This window comes from Panthera tigris, chromosome D1 (assembly GCF_018350195.1).
Source record: "Panthera tigris isolate Pti1 chromosome D1, P.tigris_Pti1_mat1.1, whole genome shotgun sequence".
Taxonomy (NCBI): Eukaryota; Metazoa; Chordata; class Mammalia; order Carnivora; family Felidae; genus Panthera; species Panthera tigris.
In genome coordinates this window covers 112,735,255-112,761,594 of record NC_056669.1, presented here as the reverse complement: position 1 = coordinate 112,761,594, position 26,340 = coordinate 112,735,255, and the positions used below count along the sequence as shown (strand labels likewise).

Sequence of the window (26,340 nt, the reverse complement as noted above, 5' to 3'; positions counted from 1 at the left end):
GGCCCCGCCCGAGGCCCCCCTGTCGGGTTCAGGGGTCCGCAGGCATCTGTTTCGGAAGAGACAGCGAATCCTGGGGGGCCTTCTCCAGTACCCGGAATCTGGGGCCGCTTCCTGGCCTCACCCTGCCCGCTTCCTGGATTCTTTGCTGTCTCCCTGGGGGTCGTGTTCTCCTCTGGCCTGGCACCTGCCGCTCCCTACCTCTGCCAGGACCAGGTCCCTGCCTCGGAGAAGCCCTCCCCGATCACCCCTTCCAAGGGGAATGAGAGAGGGAGGGGTTTCAGGGGAGAAAGGGGTATGTCCAGCTGGAAGGAAGCCCCACCTGCTCATGTCAAGTCCAGCGAGGCCCCTGCCCCCCGGGGAGTGTGTGCCCGGCCAGCTGATGCGAAAGGAGGGCAGTGCCCCGGCCCCTTGGCGACACCTGGGAAAGCCTCCTTCCCCTTCAGGGTCTGCTGGTGGTTCTTGACTCACTTGTGAGGCCAGGCAGCATCCCCCTGCACCCCCGCGGTCCCGGCTCCGGGGGCTCAGGCCGACAGGGTACAGGCCAATCTGATGGCAGTCATGGCCCAGGAAACCCTTTGCTGAGTATGTGCAGGGGGCATCCTTGATGTGTCCCTTCCCTACTTCCCAGTGGGGAAACTGAGGCTCACGTCACACGTGGCTGTTTCCACGGGCCCCTCGTGTCCCCTGGAGTGGGACCAAAGCCTCCACAGTGGGGTTGGAGGTTCCTTCATCTGGAAACTAAACTACAGCAAGAAAGACTTAGGCTGGACACAAGGAGGGACTTCCCCAGCAGGAAGGAGCCTGGGAATCCCATGCCCTCCTGGCAATGGTGGGGTCGTGTTGACCTGGCTGTCCGAAGCTCTAGGATCAACGTCCCTCCTTCTGCCCCACCTTTCTCTTTCTTGAACCTGGGCGGAGGCATCCTGGGAGTCCTGGGCACAGCCTCGACTGCTGGAAGGAGGGCAGGGCCCCTTGCGCGCTCGCTCTGGGGTGTCATCGTCCGCACGCTGCCCCAGGCCAGCGCCCCCCGTTGCCCTTCTCGCCCCAGATGAGAGGAGGGGAGGTCCCCCCTGCCCCGGGAGGCCTGCAGGGGCTGGCCGTCCCCAGGCCGAGGACCTCCCGAGACAGGGGGTGGCTGGGGTGCAGAGTGGGCACAGGTGAGTCCAGGATGGGACCCCTCCCTGGGGAAGATGGTGAGTGAGCTCGTGGGAGCAGACGCGGCCCCTGTGGGTGAGCTCGCTTGGGTTTACTCTCCCCACACCTTCTAAATAGGTGCTGAGAGGGGCTTCTTATCAGGGCGCCTGGGGGGCTCAGTCGGTTAAGCGTCCGACTTCGGCTCGGGTCATGATCTCGCGGTTCGTGGGTTCGAGCCCCACGCGGGGCTCTGTGCTGACAGCTCGGAGCCTGGAGCCCGCTTCGGATTCTGTGTCTCCCTCGCTCTCTGCCCCTCCCCCACTCGTGCTCTGTTTCTCTGTTTCAAAAATGAATAAACAGTTAAAAAAAAAAAAAAGGTTTAAAGAGGGGTTTCCATCACAGGCAGCCAGGCTCAGTGCCTGTGCCTCCCTGGGCCCCGGACGGCCCTCCCGCCCTGCGGGTGGCTGCCTCAGGTGGGTGTCCAGGGCTGAGCGCCTCCCAGCTCCCCACCTACCCCGTGCCGTGTGCCCGGTGTGGCTGCGGCGACGGCTGTGACTTACCATCCGGGGTGTGTCCTCCCTCTGCCCGGGCCACACGCAGCTCCCGGAAGGACGACGGAGGAGGGCCTGGGGTTCCCACCGCTGGCTGACCCCTGAGGCTGGGTGGAAGGAGGCCTGCGCTGGAGCCCTGTTCTCGCTGGCTTTGGTGCTGTGTGACTGTGGGCCATTTCTCGCCCTCTCTGAGCTCCCCTCCTCCTGTGATGAGAGATAGCCCTGCTTCTCAGGCTTCCCGTGAGGACTGGAGTGGACAGGAGGAAGCAGGCTTTATGCAGCTCATGGCCGCCCGCCCTCCGTGCTGGGGCCTCAGACCCACCGGGCACTTGGGGGGCTGCTGGGGGGCCTGACGGGGGAGAGGATGTGAGTCTCAGCTCCGTGGGTGGGTGTCCCTGTTGTCTGATGGGCGCCGGCCCGGGGCCGGAGGCTCCCAGCTCAGTCACCCACGGCCCGACGTTGGGACGTGGCTGCCGTGTGCCCTGGTCGTGTACGTGCCTCTGAGTCACGCGTGCACACACGCACGCACACCGGGGAGACCCCTGAGCAGCCCCCTAGGGCCCCCCGAAGGCTTTGAATGACAGCTTGGGTGGCACGGTTAAGCTCACAGCCAGAGTCTCTGCCCCCAAGCCACCCCCAGTCGGCGTGGCCCTTCACGGGGTGACAGTGGGAGACCCCATGCCCCCCTCGCACACTCGAGGTCTCTGCGCTGCGGCGGGTGTGGGCAGCGAAGGGACATGAGCACAGCCGTCGGCTCGGGTCCTCACGGCCCCGCGGGGCCGTCCGGACACACGGCCAGTGTGGGGGCAGCTGGGTCTCCCACCGTCACCACCTCCGGGGGTACAGCGGCATGTCTGGGGGTCGTTCAAGATAGGGCTGAAGTGCCTCCGGCCAGGGAGCCCCGTTTCTGTGCCTGGTGGTCGGGGTTCTGAGCGGGGCCAGCGGGGTGAGTAGCCCCTCTTCGTCCCCCCATCTCGAGGGGGACAGATTCTCTGTCCTTGTGGCACGGAGCTGTCACGGGCCTTCCCAGAAGAATGCGACCCCATCTCTGGGCTCCAGGTGTCCCCGTGTGCCTGTGACGTCCCTGTTTCGGGGAGAGGCTGGGAGGAGAGGGTGCGGGCCGAACCCCAGCCTGCCACTGCCTGCGCGGTGGCTTTGCCGAGCCTCCGCAGGCACCAGGAATAGCGGGCACGGGGCAGTGCCTCGTCCGGCTCTGAGAAGGCCAGGGGGCTGGCAGCGTGGGCGCTGGGCTGGCCTCGTGTCTCCTGTGGTCCCCGGGGGCGGCCCTCCCTGCCGCCTCCTGCCCACGTGTGCGCCCAGCAGCTGGGGCGGCCCTGCCTGCTCTGGGCTCATGCCAGAGCCACCCCCTGCCCACCCCCAGGCCGCTCTGTGCCTGGCACCGTTGACATGCAGGCTGGGTGTGTGGAGAGCTGCCTCTGTGTGGCACCCTGGTCCACCGGGGGGCCCTGTAGGGCCTGCTGAGCCTGTGGGGGTGGGGCAAGGAGGGACGGAATGGAGCACGAGGCCCTCACGTCTTGACACACCCTGGAGGCCTGCATGGAGGAGGCGGCACTGAGCATTCTGTTCACTGAGCCCCTGACCTGAACCTAAAGCTGCGTTCGGTCGGTTCAACAGACATTTGTGTACCAGGCCTCGCGCTGGGCCTTCAGATGGGGCCCCGCCTGGGGAGGCAGGGGGCGGTCAGTGCTGTGATGGGGGTGCGGCAGGGGCCACGGGCCCGGCGGGGGTGTCTGGAGGCCTCCCTGCAGGGGAGCTCAGGCCTGTGGGGCAGGGGGTGGCCCCAGAAGATGGGCCTGGAGTTCAGGCTTCATCTGGAGGGTCTTCAGTTGGGAGGGAGCTGGCAGGCTTTGCGTCTCCCCAGGGCCGCCCGGCTCCCCAGTGGGGACTGAACCGCTGAGGTGGGGAGGCCGGCGGGGGCTGGGCTGCGGGTTCTGGCCGTGGTGACCCCGGGCCGGTGCTGTGTGCATAGGCGCCCTGTGAGGGCCCGGCTGGAACGCGAGGCGGGAGGGTCCCATGTGTCTGGGGTCCCCAGCGATGGGGACACAGGTTTTAATCTTCTGGTAAGCTTCCTGCCTGGCGGTCTGGAGTCTGTGCAGTGGGGCCTTTGGGGAGACGATGACCCAGGAGCCACACCCCCGCGGGCCCAGCCACCTGTCGTGTGGTCCTTGGGGCTGTGGGTCGAGTCCCCGGGGCAAACCTTTTAAGTAGACGAGCCTGCGGACAGTCCCTGGTGGCAGGGTCGGGGCCGTGCGGGGAGGCATGGCTGCGTGCTGGTGGAGGTTGGGGTGTGGCAGCCAGCGGGCGGAGGTGGGGGGACACAGGCGGGGCTGCCCGGGTGTCCCTGGGGGGCTGGGCGGGAGGGAGGGACTCGGTCTCCCCTGGGGGCTGTCCTCTGCCCCTCCTGCTCATTTGTCTCCCGGACCTGAGGGGGTCGTACGGTGCAGCGTGCCCGAGGGGGACCCCGAGGAGACGTGTCCACGTCCCGACCCGGGACCTGAGAACGTGACCTCACGTGGAGAGAGGGCCTTTGCGGACGCAGCTCAGTAACAAAAAAGGAAAAGGCGAAAAGGAGCCTCTGAATGTATTTTGGATTATGTTTCAAAAACCGCTACCAACGTTTGTACCCAGCACTGATGCCAGTTTTGAGAAACTCACGGGGGTTTCCGTAGTCGTTATCCTCACGAGTAACTTGTTGGCTTGGCAAACGGCCATTACGAGTGCAGGGGCCGAGCTGGGGGCCCCCACAGATGTCCGGTCCCTTGGAGCATGAGGATGAGACCTCACGCAGAAGCACCTTTGCACGTGGGACGGAGCTCAGTGTCCTGAGAGGCCGTGGCCATCCCGCGTGCCTGGGCGGGCCCTACACGCGGTGACGGGCGTCCTCACGCACGAGAAACTAACAGCAGGGGCCACGTGACCGCACAGCCCCCAGCCCAGGGCGATGCCTGGGGCCCCAGAAGCCGGGGAAGGACACGGCCCCCCTCACCCCACCCCTCCCTGCCCAGGGTGAGCCCCCACCAGGGCTGAGCTGCGTCCATGCACAATGTGGCATTACTGCCCCGGGGTCTGTGGCTGCCATATGCCCCAGTGGGGGGTTCAGTCTTGGCCTGAAGCCGGGGCTGGGGGGACCCTGGGGTCGGCCAGCTTGGGCTCACGGTTGCCGTGGCCTTTGACGTGCTCCTGCTGGCTCGTAGCCTCGGGGGTCCCATCAGTGGCTGTGACTCCCCTCCGGGATGTCCAGGGCGTCCCGGGACGGAGGGCCAGCTCCACAGCCTGGAAGCCCCTGGAGGACCCGTTGAACCGCGCCCCAAGCCGCCGCCTCCTCACGTGGGACGACGGGTCACCTTCTGTGCGGGGTTTAGAGGGAACAGTGCCACGCAAGGGCTGGGCCCGCAAGGGGACCCGGGGCACAGCCACGCAGGACCGGAGGCCGCCGCCGTGGGAGTCCGATGTCGGGTGGGTGTCGTGGCCCGGGGCGCTGAGCTCATCGGCTCCATGGCAGGGCACCTGCCCTCGTGTGTTCCGGGGCCTTTGGAACCTTCCAGGGCGGCTTTTATACAAACTGAAGCGTCTCTGATACGATTTGGGGTTTAAAACGTCAGCACCTAATCTGTTGAATCACATGTTCAAAACCCCGTCTGGCCCCGGGCTTGAGGTCCCTTGATAAGCCCTTGGTTTATCTGCCTGGAAGGTCCTGTCCTCGCCGGGGGGGCCTGGGGGGGTGCGGGGGGGGTCCGGACCCCTGTCATTGCCTCACCGCCAGCCTTTGTTAGCCTCCCTCCGTCAGCTGCTGCCCACGAACGTCATTCCCTTTCCTTTTTGAAAATTGTGGTAAAATACACACAAAATTTATCATCTTAACCGTGTCAGGTACACAGCTCAGGGACATGAAGCACATTCCGTCTCCAGAGCTTTCCGTCTTCCCAAACAGAAACTCTGTCCCTGTGAAACACGGACCCCCACGCCCCCCCCCAGCCCCGGCGCCCGTGCTCCGCTCTCCGTGATCCACCGCTATGTTTCGGCCTCCCCGAATTCTGGCTTAGACCCCAGGGTAAGCCCGATGGCCACGCTCTTTGGTGCTGGGGCTCTGAGGGCTCCGGGAACAGCCCGTGCTTTCTGCGCACGTGTGCAGTGTGGTCCGCGTGAATGATTCTGACCTTCACCGGAAGCATCCCAGGGTGGAAAGGTGCCTCGGGGTGGGCTGGAGAGACCTCGCCGTGGGTTCACGGCGCCTCCCGGGAGTCTGGGCACACCCCCGACTCAGCTCCCCGCCTGCATCCTGCCCCCCCCCCCGCCCTGGAGAGCCCTCCCGCTGTCTTGGACGGCGGCCCTGGCAGGCCTCCCGCATTCTGCCGTGTTCCCAGGGCACCTGGCCGCCGCAGGTACAGGGATGATGACCGATAAGACTCAGGACGTCCCCGGTGCTCGCGGTCCCGGCCCCTGGCCAGCGGCACAAGCAGGGCACTGTCCCTCGGGGCCGACGTGGCCTCGGGGGGTGGGCGCCTCTTCTGCACCCCGCCCTGCTCCCGCACCCTGACCCAGAAAACGGGTCAGATCCCTTCTCTTCCTGGTCCTCGTGTCCCAGCTCTCGGGACGCATAGGCAGCGGGCTGGGCCGGAGCCGTGGTCTCCGCCCCGTGGAGGCAGGAGGTCCTGAGCCCCCCGAGGGCAGGGACCCCGCTCAGCGTCTCTGGGGCCCGCAGGCCCGCCCGGGACAGGACAGAGTAGACACGAAGCACACTGTGTGTGTCACGACACCTGAGCGACCGTTTAGCCTTCAGGACGCAGCGGGGCTGGGGAAGCACGACACTTGGGGGGGCGTCCCCCGTCCCCCCCGCCCTCGGTGGAGAACCCCCGGTGGCCGTCCCAGGAGCGGCTCCTCAGGCGGGCTCCCACCCCCCGGCCCAGTCTCCGCCGCAGCTCTGTCTGCACAGGGGCCTCCCCGTGACCTCTGCCCAGAAGCTCGGGGGTGAGCCCCTCCTGACGTCCCCTCCTGGGGGCCGGCGGGGTCTGTGCGCAGATGGGACTTGGCCCCAGTCGTCCTTCCGTGCCCGTGGGCCTCCCATGGTGGACGCTTCACGTAAACGGAGTCACGCGATACGTGGTCTGTAAGCGTGGCTTCTCGACGCCCGTGTTTCGGGGTCTGTCCCGCTGTGGCGGGGGCCCGGGCCTCGTCCTTTACGGCCGGCTGACCGCGCCCCGCTCCGTGCGCCTGGTCCCCGGCCGGTGGGCCTCAGGCTGGGTGGTACTTGGAGTTCTGAGACGGGGGAAGGGAAGGGGCGTGGCCCCCCTGGGCGGGGGGTGGCTGGCAGCGCCTCCGTCCCCGGGCCTGGGCTTGTGTCTGGGGGGGGGGGGGGGGGGGGGGCGGAGCGGGCGGGCTGGCCGCGGAGCTGACCGCCGTGTCTTCCCGCCCTGCAGCTTCCTCATCGTCCTGGTCTGCCTCATCTTCAGCGTGCTGTCCACCATCGAGCAGTATGTCGCCCTGGCCACAGGGACCCTCTTCTGGATGGTACGTAGCCGCGCGAGGGGCTGGACCGCTGCCCCAGCCGCCGGGGCTCTGGTCTGCCAGGCGAGCGGGCCATGGCATGGAGTGAGCTGCTCTGGGCCTCTCCCGCCCGCACGGTGACCCCGGACCGATGTCCTTCCCACCCTGCCGGCCGGCAGCCGGGGACCGGAGGCGTAGAGACCCCCACGCTTGCCGGGAAGACCGCCGTCAGGCTGGGACTGGTGGTCTGGGAGGGCTTCCCGGAGGAGGGGGTTCCGAGCTGGGCTGGAAAAGGAGGACAGGAGGACCTGTCCGCACGGCTTGCCGAGCCTGCCCGGTGGCCTGGGTGGGGGGGTGACTCCTGACCTGGGTTGAGGCCGGTACGCCGACCCCGTGGGGGTCTCGCCCCACCCCGCGCCTCTGGCCGCCTGCTTGGCCCCGTCCGCCGACCTGTGTCTTTCCGCCCTGCCTCGAGGTGCTGTTTTCATGGTAAACCAGAGCCCGGGGGCGCGTGGACCCGCGTGGAGACCTGCTGCTCCGTCCCCCTGGTCCGACTTCTCCCCCAGGACCGCGTGGCTTCCGTGACCGTGCGCCGAAGTCTGTCCTATCTCGCGACGTAGCGTCTGCGCGGCCAACCGTCCTCGCTCGTGTGGTCTTCCCAGCGACCTCTGCCGCCCAGCTGCCTAGCGTTCGGAGAAGTCTGGGGGCAGCTGGGGGACGAGCGTGGGGAGACTGTCCTCGGTCTGGTGAGGTCTCCCGTCCACGACCGTCGCGCACCTGTCTGCCAGGCGCACAGGCTCGCGATGGGGGCTTCAGACCGCGGCAGTGACGGCTGTGCCTGGTGACAGCGACAGTGGTCACTGTCGGCTACCATCACAGACGGGTGCTCGGACCGCGCAGGGCACAGCCGCCTCCTCCTCTGTGTCTTCTGGAGGTTGCGCTCGCTCGCGGCCCCCTTGTACGTATGAAAGCTGTTGGTGGCGCTCTGTCTGGACATGGGGTCGCGGCCGGCAGAGGCGTGTGTGGCTCGCGGGGCCCAGCGGGGGCTGGCGTGGTGGCTGTCGCAGCTGCCGGGCCCCCGGCCTTGTGGGCTGGGCGCGCTCCCGGGGCTTCTCGTGAGGAAGGGTGCCGGCCTCGGGCTGGCGGGCGGTGGGTCTTCTCTTGGTTGGCGGTTTTCTCCGAGTCTGACGTGAGGGTGTTGACTCCGGGCAGCTCTCTCCCGCGTCCGTGGAGATGGTCGCACCGTGGAACCACTCGCTGGCCCAGCGTATCGTTTTCATCGTCCTGATAGGTTACGCTTTCCCGTGTAAAAGCAGGGACGTGCTCACCGTCCAAAAGCAGGATGGTGACACTGACAGCCTTTGGGTGACAGAACTCTCCCCCGGTCCTGGGCGCCCACGGGAGCAGCCGAAGGTGCCGGCCTGGCCCGTGCCGAGGCCCTGGGGCCTGCAGCCCGGAGAAGGTTCCTCCTGCATCCGGGCAGTGTGTCAGCCGCCACTGTCCTGGAGAGGAATGTCCCCGAAGCCCTGCACCAGTGGCCCCGGTACAGGCCGGGGGAGGGGTTCCACCTCCTCTGCAGGTGAGACGTGGGTGACGCTTCTCACCTGCTTCCCAGGGTGAGGACTGTCCTTCCCGCTGGGCTGCCTCAGGTCCCAGCGGCCAGCAGCTGGGGAAAAGCGGGGAGTGTGGGACATGTCTCTGTGTTTGAGGGTATCACATGATGAGTCCTGGGCCGCACGAAGCACGTCTGAGTGTCCTGGGGCGGCCGCAGCAAAGTCACCCAGACGTGTGGCTTAAACAGCATTTATCCCCCATAGCCCGGAGCCTGGAAGTTGGAGATCAGGGGCCGGGATGGTCTCTTCAGCGAGGACCCCCTTCCCCCTTGCAAGCGTGCCCTCTCTGTGTCCTCACACGTGGGGTGGGGGCTCTCTGGCGTCTCTTCTTACAAGGACACTGACCTTACAGGACTAGGGCCTCATTCCAGTTACCTCAGTTTACCTAATTGTCTCCTCAACGAGCCCATCTCCAAATGTAGTCACATTCCAAGGTGCTTGGGGGTTGGGACTCCCACATGTGAATTTGGGGGGCAAACAGTTCGGCCCATGAAGCCCCCCGAGTGGCTTGGGGTAGTCACTCTGGTACCGGGAGCTTTGCTCTTGGGTTTTGAGAGGCCCCGATGACATCTGGAGTCTGGGTGGGCGGAAGGCACGCTGGGTGTCCCTGCACGCATAGGGCTGTGTGAATTGGGGGCCCTGAGTTCAGGTGGCGACTTGCCCCGTCCTCGTGAGCTCAGGCAGGGCCTCCAGGCGCAGCTGGGGGTGGGGGGGACAGGACGGAGGCTGCCAAAGCTGCCAGGCCCTGCCGACCGGGACCCTGGCAGTCATGGCCTGCACCCCGATGTGTCGCTGGGACCCCAGGCCCTGCGCTGTCCATGGAAACCAGACCCACGGACGACGGCCCCAGGGTGGGGGCAGCCCCTGGCAGCCTCAGGCCCTGTGTGGTCTGGCCTCCACTCTCCTCTTGCCCAGGAACACCTCCCTGCCAGACAAGGCTTGTCCCGTTCAGAGCACATAGTTCATTCCATGGCACGGGGCTGCTCAGAGCATCCCACCTGCCCCCCCAGCATCCCAGCAGCCCCTCCAGAATCCCACCTGCTCCCCCAGCATCCCCTCCAGAATCCCACCTGCCCCCCCAGCATCCCAGCTGCCCCCCAGCATCCCAGCAGCCCCTCCAGAATCCCACCTGCCCCCCAGCATCCCAGCTGCCCCCCAGCATCCAAGAAGCCCCTCCAGAATCCCACCTGCCACCCAGCATCCCGGCTGCCCCCCAGCATCCTGGCTGCCCGCCACCATCTCGGCTGCCCCCCAGCATCCCAACAGCCCCTCCAGAATCCCATCTGCCCCCCCTTGCATCCCGGCACCCCCCCATCTCCATTTCTCCTGGGCATCTCCTCTGCCTGCCCGCCCTCATTCACAGCATCTTTGAGGCCTGCGTGCCACCTGGTGGCCATTGTGTGAACTGCACGCGCAGATGCCCCGGCTGTGGACGGGGGCTCAGCAGGGGCTGGGAAGGGGGAGGAGGCTTGTGGGTGCTCCTCCCTCCGGGCCCGGGTCGGGTGTGTCAGCGAGCAGCCGCCCTGCCCCCAAGCGGAGAGCCCACTCCCACTGCGTCCCACCTTCCCTCCACCCGTTTGAAGGCAGAGACCCCTGCGGCCTCCCTTGTCCCCCACCCTCTCATGTCCGCTGCCTCCTGCCACCCTCGTGTCCCAGCAGGGGCCCTCTCCGCACGCAGCCCTCTCTGGGGTGGGCAGTGCCTTCTAAAACAAGCCTCACCGTTCCCAAAGCTCCCTGTTGCATTTAGGAGAAACCTGGCCCCTCTGTCTGGGCCTCCAAAGTGCCACACATTCAGGCCCTCTCCCCCTCCCTCTACTTCACTCTCTCCCTCTACCCCAGTGCGCTGTTTGCTGACCCTTGGACTCTCCCCACTGCTGCCTCGGGGCCTTTGCACAAGCTCTGCTCTTGGCCTGCTATTTCTCTGGCATGCCACATGACCGGCTTCTTGTCCAGCTTTGGGCCTCAGGCTGGCTGTCACTCTTCCTGAACCTGCCACCTGGGGGTTCCCTGCTCCTCTCTCCTGGCGCACCTGCTCTTTCCCAGCAGTCTGAGCGTGCCGGGGGATCTGTGGGTGGGTTTGCAGCTTTCCATCACTGTGCACTGCCTGAGGGCAGGGGTCCAGTGTTGGTACTCTCCCCACATGCCCAGCATGGTGCTCCCAGAATTTGGACATCCCTCCTTTGAGGCCCCCCCCCACAGGACACCCGCAAGTTGCCGTGTGGTCCTGGGCCTCAGCACCCCCCCCCCACCCCCGCCACCACCGGTGGAATAGAGGGGGTGGTCAGGGCAGCTTCAGACTTAGCCCGCTGGTGGCCTTGCTGGGTTTCCAAGGACGTCCCGGCTCCGTGGCCGAATGGAGCCGGATTGCTTCGGGTCGGGGGGTGGGGGGGGGGGGATTGAACTGGCTGTGTCCGGCTGCCACTGGAGAGCCCTGACCACGGGGGGGTGGCGGGCACCGGGGATATACCAGGGAACGAGGCAGCCCGGTCCCAGCCTCCAGGGACGGATAGGAGTCGTGTCCCTGGCGGGGCCGGGAAGGAGGGGCAGGGTGAAGCGGGGCCAGGTCCGCACAGGTGCCGAGGGCTTCTCCAGGGAGGGGGCCCCCTGAGAAGGGCAGGGGAGACCAACAGGTACTGGGGGCTGGGACAGGCAGGGACCCCCGCCCCCGCAGCCTACAGCCGCCGGGCCCCTGCGGGCGGGAGGACGGGAGGGGGACTTCCTGGGGAGGCGGCAGTCGGCAGTCGGCAGGGGTGAGGTCGGGGCTGACCCGGGTCGGGCCTAGGAAGAGCCCCCTGGCGGGCGGGGGGAGTGGGCCTGAGCGGTGGTGGCGGGCAGAGGGCGGGGCCGCGGGCCACCAGGTGGCGCTGTCGTCCGCGAAATGCGGGCACCGCTGGCCGGGGCCCAGAGTGCGAGCGGGAGCCAGACCGCAGGCGAGAGCCCAGGAGGGGCCGAGCGTGGGCTCCGTGCGAGGGGCCCGGCGACCCGCGCGCCGCGGACACGGTGGAAAAAAGTCCCCCGAAGCTGCGCTTTCCCAGGGAGCCCATTTGCCCCCGTCCCCTTTCACAAGCCTGGCGTTGGGAGGCCGAGCTGTTATCTCGGCGGAGCGAGGAAGCCCCAGGGCGGCCTCCCGGGGATTAAGCGTTCTGCTGAAGCAGGCATATTCGAGGGCCTGCAAAAGCCATTTGGGGAGGGATCTCGGCGCTGCGGGTCCGGCCCCGGGGCCGTGAGCGGGCACACGTGCGACCCGAGCCCCGCCGGCCGCTTCCCCGGGAGGGGCCCTTCCCGCCACGGCGCGGGCACGCGTGGAGCGCGCGGCGCCCCTGCGTGTCCGCCCGCGTGTGCGCGTGAGCGCGCGGGCGTGTCCGCGCCGCCTGAGGCGCGCTGCCCGCCCGCGTTACCGTGAACGTGACCGTGAACGGGCCCCAGGCCTGTCGGTGGCCCTTTGTTTCTGCCTCTGCTGCGGGGGCAGAGCCCCCCGCCCTGGGCGGTGAGAGCCCGGGCCCAGGTGAGGCGCCGGGTTTGGGTTTTGTGTCTTCTCGACTCGCACACAAAGAGAGGCCCTCAAAGGCCCGGCACAAACAGCGGGTTCCGTGCCTTCTGGCGCTGAGCATACCAGGGGATTGTCCCGCGATGCTGTGGTTAGAAACCCCGTGAGCCGCGGCCCGGAGGCCTGGGGGATGAGGTCATCGCTCGCGGCTTCCTCCCTTGCTGCCGGAGGCTCCCTCGGCCCCGCCGCCGCGGTGACCCAGCCCTCCTGCCAGCTGGCTGGCCCCCCTGGGGTTCCTGCTTCCCCGAGGCGCAGCGCGACACCCTCCTGCTCCCCCGGCCTCGTTGCGAGCTGCAGCGCGAGGCCCCCCGGGACCGTGGGCACCCTCGAGGGCCATCCGTGGGTCCCCGTTTCTCAGAACGAGGTCCGGGTTCTGTCCCCGGTACCCCGGCCCCTGCAGACCTGCGCGTTTCCAGCTTCCGCCCTCCACGCCCTTCAGATGCCAGCGAAGACGGCTGGGCTAACTTCAGGGCCGGCGAACGCTCTCTGCCGTGCCCTTCGCTCGCACGGAGGGGACGCAGCTCACGGAGCCTAAGTCACTTGTGGCCAAGGTTTTCCACCAAGAAACCCCGAGGTCTCGTTTGCTCCGGGGCAGCCTCCTCCTGGGGGGGGCCCTTCCCGCTCAGGCCTCACCTCTCTGCTTGGTGAACTCCTACACATGCGACAAAGCCCCACTCCACAGTTGCCTCCGGGGCCCCTTTCTGCTAAACCCGTGGCGTCACCTGCTTCGTCCACTGGAGCCCAGGGTGCCCTGGGCAGACCGCATCTCCCTGCTTCACAGCCTTGAGCTCACGTGTCCCCCTTTCCCCAGCAGGGCTCGCATGCAGATAGGTGTGGGCTCTCAGGGGCAGGACACGGGCTTCACGTCTGCACCCTGTGGGCCCTGCCTGAGAGCGGCCGGTGCCCAAGTGCAGGGCAGGGGCGACCCCTCGATCCCCGAAGAGAGTGTGTGTGTGTCTGTAGTCCCCAAAGAGTGTGTGTGTGTGTGTATGTCCATCCGTGATCCCTGGAGCGTGTGTGCGTGCGTGTGTGTCTGTGTGCACGTGTACCCTGATAGGTCACACTTGGGCTGTTGCTGGCACACATGTTCAGATTGTCCTTCTGCAGGGCGGGGGCTGTCCGCTGACCCTGGGTGGCCCGACTTCCACGGGCAAACCAGACCTTTGCTACTTTCGACAGAAGCACTGAGATAGATGTAAAGAGCCCCGAACGGCTGTGGTCTGCATTCTGGATGTTTCTGTGCCTGTGGAAGAAGGGCAGGGGACCTCTTCTCCCGGGTCTGGCAGGCAGAGGTATGTGTCGCGCTGTGTGAAGACAGTCGGCCTGGGGTGCCCACTGCACGGCCCGTGGTGTGGAGCGGCCCGTGGCCCTGCTCAGTGTCCTGCTTACGTGCCCTAAACCCAGGTGCCGACCCAGGGTGACAGCGTGGAGGGACGCCGGGACGCTGGTGGGCGGGGCGGGGGCCCAGGGCCCGTGAGCAGGGGCCTGATGGGCACGGTGCTCGGCTGGTGGGGGCAGGCTGCTGGGGGGCCATCTCTCCTGTGCCGGGTGGGGCAGGGAGGCCCTGGCAGGCCCCCCCAGATGCCCCTCAGTCCAGGTCAGCCCCTGATGCCCCCGTACACGTCCGCAGAATTGGAAACCAGTGCCCTCCAGGGGACTTAGCCGGCTCACCAGAGCCCCATGCTGGTGGCAGGGACCCCTGAGAATGATACCCCACCCCCTTGGCTCAGGCCACCTCTAAGACCCTGGTGCTTTGACACCTGCTTGCTGGGCTTCAGCTCTGGCTCTGCCTGACCATCCCCCACACTCGGGGCTCTATGCCTCGTCCCAGATTTTGTCGAACGAGTGGGGTTGTCACGGGTCGTGACCCCCGTGACCTGGGCGCGGCGGCCATTCCTTCGTGGTCTTCCTCCTCCTGAGTTTTGAGGGGCCGGTGCCTGCTTCAGAAAGGGGACAGTGCCCCGGCCCCCGAGGACGTCTGAGCAGGAGGAAGCGGAGGGCTCGAGGCTTGAGGGGCCCAGGGCAGCAGCTAGGCCATCCCACCACCGGGGACATAGTTTCTGCCCCACCTGGGACCCCGCTCCTGGTGATGGTTACAGGGTTTGGGCCGGCTGCGTTCCTGTCCCTGAGGGGACATTCCCTCGTGAGGGGTCTGCACTCAGCCCAGGTGTGTGAAAGCAGGAGTCCTCGGCTGTAACCGGAACCTTCCGGCGGTACACCGGGGCCCTGTGTTGGAGGGTCAGTGGCTCGCTTTCTGTGACAAAGACACCCTCCGTGAGGCCCACAGCCGGCCCCCGTTATCTGTCGCCAAAACTGTCGTATCGATCAAGTCTGTTCACAGCGAGGTGGGGGGCCTGGGAGGGAGGTGGCCAAAACTGCCACAAGCATCCGAAACTTTCCTGAAGAACGCCGCACCCCGTCCTGCGGGAGGGTCTGAGCTGGGCCCACGCTCCTGGCCCCGGCCGGCCAGGCCGGCCCTGTCCTTGGGGGCTGCTCAGCCTGCAGTTCTCTCTGCCTGGGTGGGGACAGGGGTGTCCCCTGCTGCCCCCGGGTCACCCGCGAAGCGGGGCACCTGTTCCCTCTGGCCCCTGCACCCCGAGTCCCCTACAGATGCCGCCCCGCTCTTGGTTCCAACTGGACTCCTAAAGGAAAAGGGAGGTGGCCCTTGGCTTGTGCCGAGTGCCGGATCCCCGTGGTCCTGGGGCTACTCCGTGATGGCCATGTGGAGGCCCCGGGGCCCCAAGACCAGCCAGGCCTGGCCGGTGCCGGCCTCCCCTGCTCTACAAACCGCCGGGGCCTGGGCCTGGCTGTGTCTCCATAGCATTTCCTGTTTTCAGGCTGTTAAACTCTGTGATGCAAGGCACGTGCTGGCATCTGTGCTGGGGGCCCTGGTGTGAGCCCCGGCCGGCACCCCGGCCGCCCTGGGCTTTGCGGGCCTCCTCGACCCTCCTCCCTGGGAGACTGTCGGCCCCGTGCACGGGACCCCCCCCCCCCAGCCCCTGTCCCCCCTGGGGCGGACATGACGGCCGCCTGTCGGGAGCAGGGGCACCGGGGCCGGAAGAGCCAGGTAGGGGGACGGCCCGGGTGGTTGCCCAGCAGGCCAAGTGGCCTCTCCGGGCACCTGGGGTGCACGCGTGTGCGTGGTTTCCAGGCTTTTCCCCCCGTAGTGGCCAGGCGTCTGGGTGGTCTCAGGTTCCCCACCGTACCCCGCTGTCTTTTCTTGCCTGCTTTCAGAAATCGTGCTGATTCAGCTCCGGGTTGGTAACCGGAGACGGAGCGGCCCCGGGTTGGGGCGCAGGCAGGGGTGGCGGGGACGAGCGGGGCGCTCTGGGCGGGTGGGGGGGCTCAGCTCAGCCTCTGGTGTCGGGGCGGACGCAGGAGTCCCTCCTGCCCGCCTGGAAGGTGACGGCCGTCGGCGGGGCGTGTTCGCGTGCCCCCGGGTCTCCCATCGGCCGCCCCCCTCCCCACCCCCCCAGGGAGGAGGGTCCCCGCATGGCACTTTGGGTCGGCCCGGAAGGCGCGAGCCCGCGAGGGAGGCCTGGGCTGCCCGGGGCTCCCAGGCCGGCTCCCGTGTTTTCTCTCCCGCCTGGCCCGCCGAAACCCATTGCGAGCGTCTCCCTGAGGCCCAGGACAAAAGTCAGACACTGGGGTGGGGGCCCCTCGCCGCGGCCCCGCAGGCTCCCCCATTCGGGATTTAGCGGGATTAGAGTGTGCCGTCCGCGGGACAGGTGTTTCCTTTATGCTGTGCCCGAGGGCTGGAGAGACGCTCGTCATTAAGTGCCACATTCAGTGGGGGTCCCCGGCTCGGGGTAGCTGGAGGGCCTTGTTTTCACATCTGACCCCGGCCAGCTGGAGAGCCTTGTTTTAAGCACGGGGCAACAGCTGACATAACATAACGGGGACCGGGCTGAACAGGCAGCGTGTCGCCGGGCGCAGGCGGGCCTGGCACTGGCACTCGGCGGGGGGCTCCCGGGGGGCTGCCCCGGGGAGGTCGTCCGGGGTAATGGGATGAGCCCGGAGGGGCCTCGTGGCCGTGGGGTGCGGTGCTGCCGGCCGTGTTTGCCAGCTGTCGCCGCCCGGGTGAGCGGGCTGCCCGAGTGGCTGGCCGCCGGGCGGGGGCCACGGGCCCATGCAGGTGCCGGAGTGATCGCCCCAGGGTACTGCATTCAGACGGGTTATAATCACGTTCTCTGCCTCCCCAGGTCACACAGAATGAAAACCAGAGCCCCGGCTGTGCAGCCATTGAAGTGTGTGATTGTGGGTCTTTGCAGGCAGGAAGAAGGGGGCTCAGGGCCGCTCGGTGGGGTCGGGAGCCACCGCCCGCTCACCCCGCCCCCGCCCCCGGCCCCCCGCCTCCCCCGACCTCGGAGTTGGGGTGTAGTAGCTCCCCTAGTGTGTGCTTTGTTTTCCGGCTGTAGAGTCCTGTGATGGGCACGTTGGGTGGGGCAAGTGGAGAGGGGGGCCGTGGGTGACCCCCAGGGCCGGTGGCTGCTGACAGCCCTTTTTAAGAACGGGGTGGGAAAGGCCCTTGGCCAGGAGCCGGTCCGGTGTGCCCAGAGCACCAGCTGTCCGCTCCTCCGGGCTCTCGGGCGGCCCCCGCTGGGCCAGGAGGGCCCGATGACACCCGTAGGTTCCAAGGAGCTTCTTCAGGCTCACGGGAGCTGGGGGTGATGCTCTGCACCCCAGGCTGTGGCTGCTGGCCACCTGGGAAGGCGAGGTCCAGGCCTCCCCTTGGGTGGCGGCTGCGGGGCACAGACCCCCAGCCCGAGCCCGGGGCGAGGGAGGCCACGCCAGACCCACCGCCGCTGCACCGAGAAAAGTTCCTTGTGCCGAAAGCCAGGCTGGGGCGGCCGTGGCCAACGGTACCGTTTTCCCGGCTTGGTTGGTGTCCAGGGCAGTTGAGGGAGCAGGTCGAGAAGGACGGGCCTGGGCTGGCCCTGGTGCCTGGTGGAGAGGCAGGCGGGCAGAGGCCCCCCCCCCACGCACGTGCACACGGGGACAGCACACACAACTACACACACGTGTGCACAAGCACGCTCAGTCCTGGAGCTTCGGGCCGGCAGGGAGCGAGACCCCTCGGGGCCGCGTTCCATTTGCACATTTAATCCAGAAACTGTCAGCGCAGAAGCCTGGAGGAGAACAGAATGTCAAGTGTGTGCTGAGAGGCGCAGCCTGCCCCCTTTCCTGGCGGGCGATGATCTGGTCAGTTTCCGAGCACGATGAGCTGAGAATAATTTGTGCATTCAGAGCAGGGTTCGCGGGGAGACCTGGGGGAAGGGCAGGACTCTTTCTTTTACTTGTAGTTTCTTGGGCTGCCCTGAGTCTCTTCTCCCGGCCGCTCCCTGCACCCACCGAGGAGGGTCGGGGCCGAGCCCTGCTGTCCTCGGCGGTGGAGGCCGGGCCGGGGTCCGCACGTGACTCACTTCTCGGTGTTGCCTACCCCGTGATGTCCCTGGGCCCGGCGGTTGCCGGGGAAGCCGGTGGCCCCGCAGTCTCCGGGGAGCCGGGGAGCCGGGCTCGGTCCCACCATTGGGATCCCTGAACTTTCCCCGAGACACCCCTCATCTGCTCGTGGTCTCCGTCTCGGTGTCAGGTTCAAGGTGATTTTCTCGGAAACGAAGACATCCGTGAGACCGTTTGGTGGCTCTGGGACATCGGGAAACACCTCTCCTCCTAGGGGTCCGGGAGCATTAGTTCCCAGGGCTAAGACCCCCGTCCTAAGGGCCGTCGCCGGCCCCTGTGTAGACAGACGGCGAGGGGCAGAGGGAGGGGGCTGTGGGACAGCTGGTCTGGGAAAGACTGGCTATAGGGCGTGGCCCTCCGAGGCGCCCAGACCCTGGGCCTCGGCAGGGAGCCTGCAGGAGGTGGTCGGGGTCGAGACCCCCCGAGACCTGACCCTGCTGGGTCTTGGTTTTGTCACATGTATACGTCGAGTGACGTTGGCAGCTCTGACCCCAAGGGCCGTTGGGGTTGGGCACGTGTGGCGTGAAGGTTCTCGGACCAGAGGGCCAAAGGGACGTGGTGGATGAGGTGCACAGTGGCCTCCCCATCTGGGCAGGCGTGGGGTGGCAGGGTGGGCGTGCCGGGGAAGGGGCAGGAAGGCCGTCTGTGCCGCCAAAGGTGCCCTGGTCACGAGCCGGTGACCTCGCTGTGCGCTGGCAGTGCGGGCACAGGTCTACACGAGGCACCACGCCACTGCTTTGTTTCCTCTGCCTCTGACGGAAGCCAGCCGTGTCGGGTTCTGCCTGGTGCGTGGTAGGTGCCGCATCTCAAGGGCACAGCTGGGTGTGACACGTGCAGACGCGGTGACACGGCCCCCGCCATCAGGACAGCAGACACGATCCTCCCAAGTGTCCTTGTGCCCTTGAGGTCCCCCCCCCGCCCACTCGGGAGGTACCCGCGGCTGGTTTCCATCAGTACTGACCCGTTTGCATTTTCTAGAGCTTTCTTCAAATGGGCGCCTATGCCCGTGCCCTCCTGCCTGGCTCCTTTTACTTGGCACCGTGGTCCTGAGGCTCATCCCGGTGGCCGCGTGTGCCGGGAGCCCTTTCTTCTTGATGCCGCGTCGCGTTCCGCCACGTGGGTGTCCCGCCGTCTGTTGATGGATCGCACGTTGATGAGCATCTAGGCGGTTTCCGGTCACGAGCCGTGGTGGGGACACATGTCCAGGTTGTGGTACGGACTTGTATCTCCTGTTCTCTTGGGTAAACACCTAGGAATAGAGCGGCCACATCGTACGGAGGCGTTCGTTGAAGTACCGAAGACACTGGCAAGCGGGTTTCTGCTCGTGGCCCCACAGCCACGTGAGGACATCTGGCTGCGCCACGGACTCGCCGCCACCTGGCGTGGTCCGTCTTTTCCTCCACCCAGCACGCGTGGGCGGTGGTAGCTCAGGTTTTAATCTTTATTGCCCGGTGACTAGGGATGCCCACCTCATCTCCATTCCCGTTCATATGACCTTTTCGGTGAAGTATCTTTTCAGATCTGCCATTTTAAGATTCAGGGGTTTGTCTCGTTGCTCAGTTGTAAAAGCTCTTTATAGATCGTGGATGTGAGGCTCTGTGCTCACAAGCATTTCTCCCCCGTCTACGGCCGCCCTTCTCATTTACGGAACGGTGTCTCTTAAAGACTAAAAGTTCTCAATTGTAACGAAGTCAGGCTTATTGCTTCTTCCTGTTTTACGCTTTCTGTATTTAAGGACTCTTACTCTGTCCCAAACACACGATTACTGAGATTTTCTTCTCTACTTTCTTTTGGTAGTTTCAGTGCTTGTCTTTAGGTCCGTGAGTTAATTTTTACGTGCCGTGTAAATTGTGGGTTGAGATTCACAATCTGTTACGTGAGTGCCCAGTTGTTACCGTGCTGATTGTTGAAAAGGTTATCCTTGACCATCGAACCCCACTGACACCTTTTAAAAAGTCAACTTAGGAGAACGTGGGCTTACTTTTGGACTCTTTATTCCAATGCATTGGTCAGCAAATCTGTGTCTGTGCCTTCATTACTGTAGCTTTACAAGAAGGCTTGAAATAAATTAAGACAACCACCCAACCTTGTTCCTCTCTTGCAAGTTTCTCTGATTTCCCCAGGTCCTTTGCATTTCTTTTTTTTTAATTTTTTTTAAAGTCTTTATTTTTGACAGAGAGAGAGAGAGAGAGAGAGAGACAGAGCATGAGTGGGGGAGGGGCAGAAAGAGGGAGACACAGAATCGAAAGCGGGCTCCAGGCTCCAAGCCGTCAGCACAGAGCCCGACGCGGGGCTTGAACTCACAGACCGCGAGATCGTGACCTGAGCCGAAGTCGGACGCTCGACCGACTGAGCCACCCAGGCGCCCCACGGTCCTTTGCATTTCTACATAAATTTTAGAACCTTTTCCAAGGCAGCCTGGTGGGATTTTGTTGGGGATGGTACTGAACCCAGAGATCAGCAGGGGGAAGCTGGGTCTACGGAGATCAAATCTTCTGGCCCTTGGACGTTGTACATCCCCCATTTATTTAGATTTTTAATGTCTGCCCGGCTGTGTTGTACTTTCCAGAGGAAAGGTGCTATGCATCTTTTCTCAGACACCTAAGTATTTCCTATTTTTTATGCTGCCGCCTATAATATTTCTTTGTTACGTTTGGTTTCTGATTATTCACTGCTGGTATTCCAAACTGTAATTTCGGTATCTTATGTCTTGAATCTTTCCTAATTCGATTCTTTCTTCTAGTGGCTTTTTTAGTGGGCTCTGTGGATTTCTTACACTGATAATCATGTCTTCAAGTAAAGGCTGTCTTAGCTCTTGCTTTGCAGTCTGGACGCCCGCCTGTCTTTCTTGCCCAACGGCACGCCGCCTCACAGAGGCGGGCAGAGCAGGCGCCCTCACCTTCCCACTCGTGGTAGGAGAAGCGCGCTGAGCCTCTCGCCGCCGAGTGTGATGTCTACAGCAGGTGTCTGTAGGCCTCCTTTGCCAGATCAAAGAATATCCCTTCTAATACAGATGCTTGAGAGGTTTGTTAACACAGGTGGGTGTTGAATTTTGTCGAATGTTTTTTCTACATCTCTTGAGCTACTCAGGGCGAATTGCGTTGATTGATTTTCGAATGTTAAACTAAGCCTGCGTTCCTGGATAAACCCTACTTGTTTGTGTTGTATTTATTACCCTTTATATAGACTTCTGGACTTCATTTGCTCTAATCCTGCTAGGAACTTTTTTGCATCTTAGTTCATGAGGAATATTTTCTATAGTTTCCTTATAACATTTCGGATTTGGTACCAGAGTGATGCTGTCGCGGTTGAGTGAGCTGGGCTGCGTTCTCTTCATACGGGAGAAGAACTTTGTGCAGAATTGGTTTTATTTCTTCCCTACACGCATGGTGGAATTCATTGGTCAAGCGTTCTGGGTCTGGACTTCTCTTTCTAGGAAGGTTGTTAGCTAGATTCTGAACATACTTAATAAAATATCCAGGCGACTTATTTCTTCTCGAGTAAGCTTTGGTATTCTGTGTGTTTGAAGGAATTTGTACGTTTCACCCAAGGTGTTAAGCTCAGTGGCAAGTTCATGATGTTACGTTTTCCTTTTAACAGCCGTGGGACGTGTAGTGATGTCTCTTCTCTCACTCTTGATATTGGTAATGTGTCTTTTTTGTGTGCGATGGGTCTGGCTAGAGTTTCTTTGATTTTATTGACCTCAAAGAACCCACTTTTGATTTGGGGTTTCAGTGTTTCTGTTTCGTGATTTCATTAGTTTCTGCACTGATTTTTATTCTTAAAAGAGCTTACTTGGTGTCACTTGGCTGTCCTTTTTCTAAGATTTCAGAAAAAAATGTAACGTTTGTTTATTTTTGAGAGAGAGAGAGAGAGAGCACGAAGCAGGGGAGGGTCAGAGAGAGAGGGAGACACAGAATCCGAAGCAGGCTCCGGGCTCCGAGCTGTCAGCACAGAGCCCAACGCAGGACTCAAACTCAAGAAACATGAGCTCATGACCTGAGCCGAAGTCGGACGCTCAGCCGACCGAGCCACCCAGGTGCCCCTTCTAGTTTGTTAAGGTGGAAGCTGAAGACGTCGTTAGAGTCCCTCTGATACAGAGTTTGGCGGTATGCATTCCCCCTGACGACTTCACTTGCATCCCACAGATCTTGACGCATTATGTTATTTTCCTTGCATTCAAAATATTTTCCTAGTTTCCTTTTTGTTTTCTTCTTTGATGCCTGGATTATTTAGGAGCATAGGACTTACTGCCCAAACATGTGAGGATTTTCGAGATACCTTTCTGATATTGATTTCTGCTGTAGTTCATTTGTGGTCAGAGAAAATACTTAATATGATTGGATTCTTTTTAAATGTATTAAGACTTGTTTTATGGCCCCAGCATACGGTTTGTGTTGGTAAATATCGCACCGGGCGTGGGAAAACGGCACGTGTCCTGCTGCCGGGAGGACCGTCCCGTGGACGTCGACCAGGTGGCCGCGGCCGGCGGCGGGGTCTGCTGTTGTGGTGACCGCAGGGCACTGAGACCTCCAGCTCTAAGGAAGGGGCTGTGGGCTGGTTCTTCCAGAGCTGGTCACTCTCAGAGTGTGTTGTGAGGCTTTGTTACTGGTGTGTCAGTATTTGGGGCCGTGTGTCCTCTGATGAATGGGCCCCCTTATCACCACGAAGCTCCCTTCTTTATCCCGAGTCACGTGCTTTGCTCTGAATTCTACCTTGTCCGCTACTAACTCCGGATTTCTTCTCCTCCGTGTGCCCATAGTGTACGTTTTCCACGTCTCTGGCCTTTAACCTATGTGCGTCTTTATACTTCAAGTGGGCTTCTCGTGTGAAGTTCATGCTGAGTCTTACCTGAATCAAAAGGTTTTCCTCTTAATGCATCGCTTAAGCTCGTGTGCACCTATTAGCGTGACTGAGATGCCTGGTGTCAGCTGTCAGTGTTTCCATAACCGTGTATATTTTGTCGTAGCCGCCGTGGTGGTGCTGTCTGCAGGATGCGTGTTCTCTGCTCCGTAGAAACACCCTGATGTTCCGGAAGGCTCCCTTCTGTCTCGACAGCTGCCTGTGCACTCACGCTGTGACGTCTCCCCAGTCCTTACGAAGACCGTCACCGTCCCGTCACCACCTGGCACGCTGACACTCGTCCACACCCCCTCACGCCCGCCCGCCGCCCTCACGCACCACACGTGACCCTCCGGCCTCCTGGGTTTCGGGCTCCGGAACCCGGTGGGGAACCGGGTGCCCAAGGGAGAGACAGTGACACATGCGGTTGTGGTTCTCAGTCGAGGGGTCCCCAGTGGCCTCGCTGGGCAGTGTGGCTGTGCGAGCAGGGGAAGGACAGAGTCGCACAAATGTTTTGGTCACGAGTGCTCCCAACAGAAGGGACGGCATGTGGTCCTGTCCCCTGCCCTGCGCCAGCCCCGGCCTGGCTGGCCCTTCTGTGCTGGAGCTGGATGGGGCCTCGGCCACCTGCCTGTGATCCCCACCCCCCCCCACCGCGGGAGAGCCTCTGTCTCTGGCTGTGGGGTGTCAGGGACCCCAGGGCTCGTGGGTCGGACACAGGGGGCTCGCTGGCCTCAGGACAGGAAGGCGGTTAGGCCTGGGGAAGGACGGAGCAAACCGGCAGCACGAAGGTGCCAGCGTTTCCCGTGGCGGGGCGGGGGCACACGCAGCCCCCCAGGGACAGCGCGAGGGGCCGGACGGCGTGGGCGCACATGGGTGGGGTGTGTACCAAAAACACTTCTTTAAGATTTCTTTTATAAAACGGACAGACTATTTTTCACAGCATTTTTAAGCTTACGAGAAACTGCGCAGAAAGTGCAGAAAGTCCCCGCGTGCCCCCCGCCAGCACCCTGACCGTGCCCTTCTCTCCTCAGCTGGGCCGTTCGTCACAATCGATGGGCCGACGCGGATCTGTTACCGTTCGCCCGAGTCCACCCTTTCCGTGGGGGGTCACCCTTGGTGTCTTTTCTGTGGGTGTCGACCGATGTGTGAGGACGTCCTGTGTCGTGCAGAGGAGCGTCCCCGCCCAACGGTCCTCTGTGCCACCTGTGTGCATCCTCCCTCCCCTGCTCCCCTGCAGCCGCCGGTCTTCCGCTGTGTGGAACTGTGCTGACTCCTCGGCGGGCGTGTCCCAAAGTGGGGTCCTGGCCCCGCGTCGGCCTCGGAGGCGGGGTGAGCCCTGACCACTGTGGCCTACAGCTAGCGCCTCTCTTGCTCGTTTTCTCTTCCGTAAGCGTCCACGCTCCTTGGCTCCGAACTGGGCCGCGCTCTGAGCATCCACAGGGTGAGGGCGACCCCGTGCCCTCGGGGGCAGGTCTGGCCTTGGCAGTGTTGAGGCTAGAGGTCGCTCTCTGATCCGGGGCCACAGGGCTCGGACGTGGTCCCAGGCAGTGTGTGGGAGGCCCCCGGCCCACGTGTACCCTGTCGCACCTGGGCACAGGCCTCCCTTCGCCCCTGGCCCGAAATCTGCTGTCCCTCGTCCGGAGCGTGCTGGCCGCCCGCCCGGCTCCCTCCCTCGGCCAGGCCTCACCGGCACCCACAACATGGCGGTCAGGACAGACCTCCTCACAAAGGGAATCAGATCGAGTCACTGCCGTGTTTAGAACTCTCGGAAGCTTCCCACGGCTGTGAAGGGACAGCCACACCCCTCCCTGTGACCCACAAAGCCCCTCGGGGCCCCGCCTCCTGGACTCGACCTCCCCGACGTCTGGCCTTCGCCACGCGTGACCCTCCTGTCCTGCGGGCTGCGGCTGGGTGGTCACTCCCCGGGGAGGCCTGCCTTCCCCCCCCCCCCCCCCGTCCCCGTCCCTCTGCCCTCGCTCCTCGCCCGCAGTTGGGTCCCCCCGAGAATGAGCCTTTTCGGTCACGGTGCCGGGGGTCTCTGCAGGGGAGGAGCCCCGTGAGCGGCGCTTGGCTTTCTTCCGTGTGGGGGACCCTCACTGTCGCCCCACCGCCCCCGCGTCAGGTCGCTCTGGGGATGCGGCGCAATGGTGTGGGCGGCAGGCGGAAGAAGCCAACATACTTCGAAGGTCACAGGAGGCTCAGAGCTCTGCACATTCCCTACTGAGCAGCTCTGAGTGCACGCGGGGGGCGGGGCGGGGGGCCGGAAAGCCGCCTGAAGCGAGCTGGGCGCCCGCGAGCGAGGGGCCGGGGACACACCTCCTAAGGCCGGAGTGCAGGGGTGGGGCCCCAAGTTAGCGCCTGAGCCCGGGTCCCCCTAAGGCAGATGGGACGTGGGCAGTGAGTCTGGGGCTGGTGGAAAGCCTTCTGGGTGGGGCACGGCTCAGGGGCTTCTGGGAGGAGCCTGGATGACCCCGGTGGCCGCAGGGTGCGCTTCGGGTCCCCTGGACTCAACCCAGGACCCGGCTGCGGATAGGGTTGGGGTCCCAGGTGCGAGGTGTGGACACAGGCTGGTGCTGGGGCATCTCGGCACCTGTTTCCTGGGCATTTCTTGTACCCTCTGCCCCGCACGAGGACGTGAGCCAGAGGGGGTGTGAGGCACCCTCGGGAGCTCTTGACGGAGAGGGAGACCGGCGGCCCCAGGCGGTCACCAAGACGCGAGGTGATGGCTTGCTGTGCTAGGTGCCCAGGGAAGTCACCGAGGAGGACAGGGGTTGGGGGGAGACCTCCTGGGGGGCGATCGGGGACCGCAGCCCAAGTCCCCGGTGACAGGAGCTCGGTGGGCCTGGTGAGGGCCAGTCGTCCACTCTGGGCACTCGGGAGGGGGGCGATTTCAGACTCAGGGTGTTTTTGTGTTTGTTTTTTTTAATGTCCAAAAACCAGGTCTTTGATCCGGCACATCTCTGTTTTTACTGAAGTAACTTGTTTCTTGCAGAAGGGTCCGTTTACTCGTACGTCTCTCCGGCTGGTGGCATTACTCGTCTGATTTCTTCTTCCCCTTTTCTCCTCAGGCCCGTGGGGCGCTCACTCCCCAGCAGCGAAACCCCGCCTTCTAGGTGCGCAGGCCAGCGAGTCCTGGCAAATGTCTGCCGTCGTGAAATCACGATCTGGAACATTCCCATCACCCCCAAAAGTCCCTGGTGCCCCTTGGCAGCTCACCCCGCCCCCGCGCCCCCGCGCCCCCAGCACCTGGTAATCACGGATGTTTCCTGTCCCCGCGGTCGTGCCTTTTCCAGAACGTCATATGAACGGCATCCTGCACCACGGAGCCACGGCGTCTGGCTTCTTTCACGGACCAGAATACACGTGAGCTTCATCCCCGTTGCGGCGTTCACGACTTTGTTTCCTCTTAATTGGAAAGGATAAAATGTACCACAGTTTGTTTATCCGTTCACAGGCTGATGGACATTTGAGCCGTTTCCAGTTTTCTGCTGTTATGATTAAAGCCGCCCTGATTATTGCATACAGGTTTCGAGTAGGCCCTGTGTCCTCATTCCTCCTGGGGAAAGCCCTCGGAGCGGACGGCCGGGCCAGCACGCTGACCTTGCTGAGAAACCCCACGCCGGTTCCCACGTTTGCTCCGCGTGCCGTTCTTTCCGTCGTCCACGCACGACTGCTCTGGGTC

The 26,340-nt window shown here is 63.8% G+C and overlaps 1 protein-coding gene across 2 annotated transcripts in view; it reads left to right on the top strand.

The window, feature by feature from the left end:
* Window positions 1-26,340, top strand: part of KCNQ1 (potassium voltage-gated channel subfamily Q member 1) — a 316,086-nt gene that overhangs the window by 37,088 nt on the left and 252,658 nt on the right. For both annotated transcript variants that reach the window (XM_042958455.1, XM_042958456.1), the window contains exon 2: window positions 7,124-7,214. In XM_042958455.1, coding sequence (XP_042814389.1) covers window positions 7,124-7,214 — 91 coding nt within the window. The remainder of the gene's footprint in view (window positions 1-7,123; window positions 7,215-26,340) is intronic.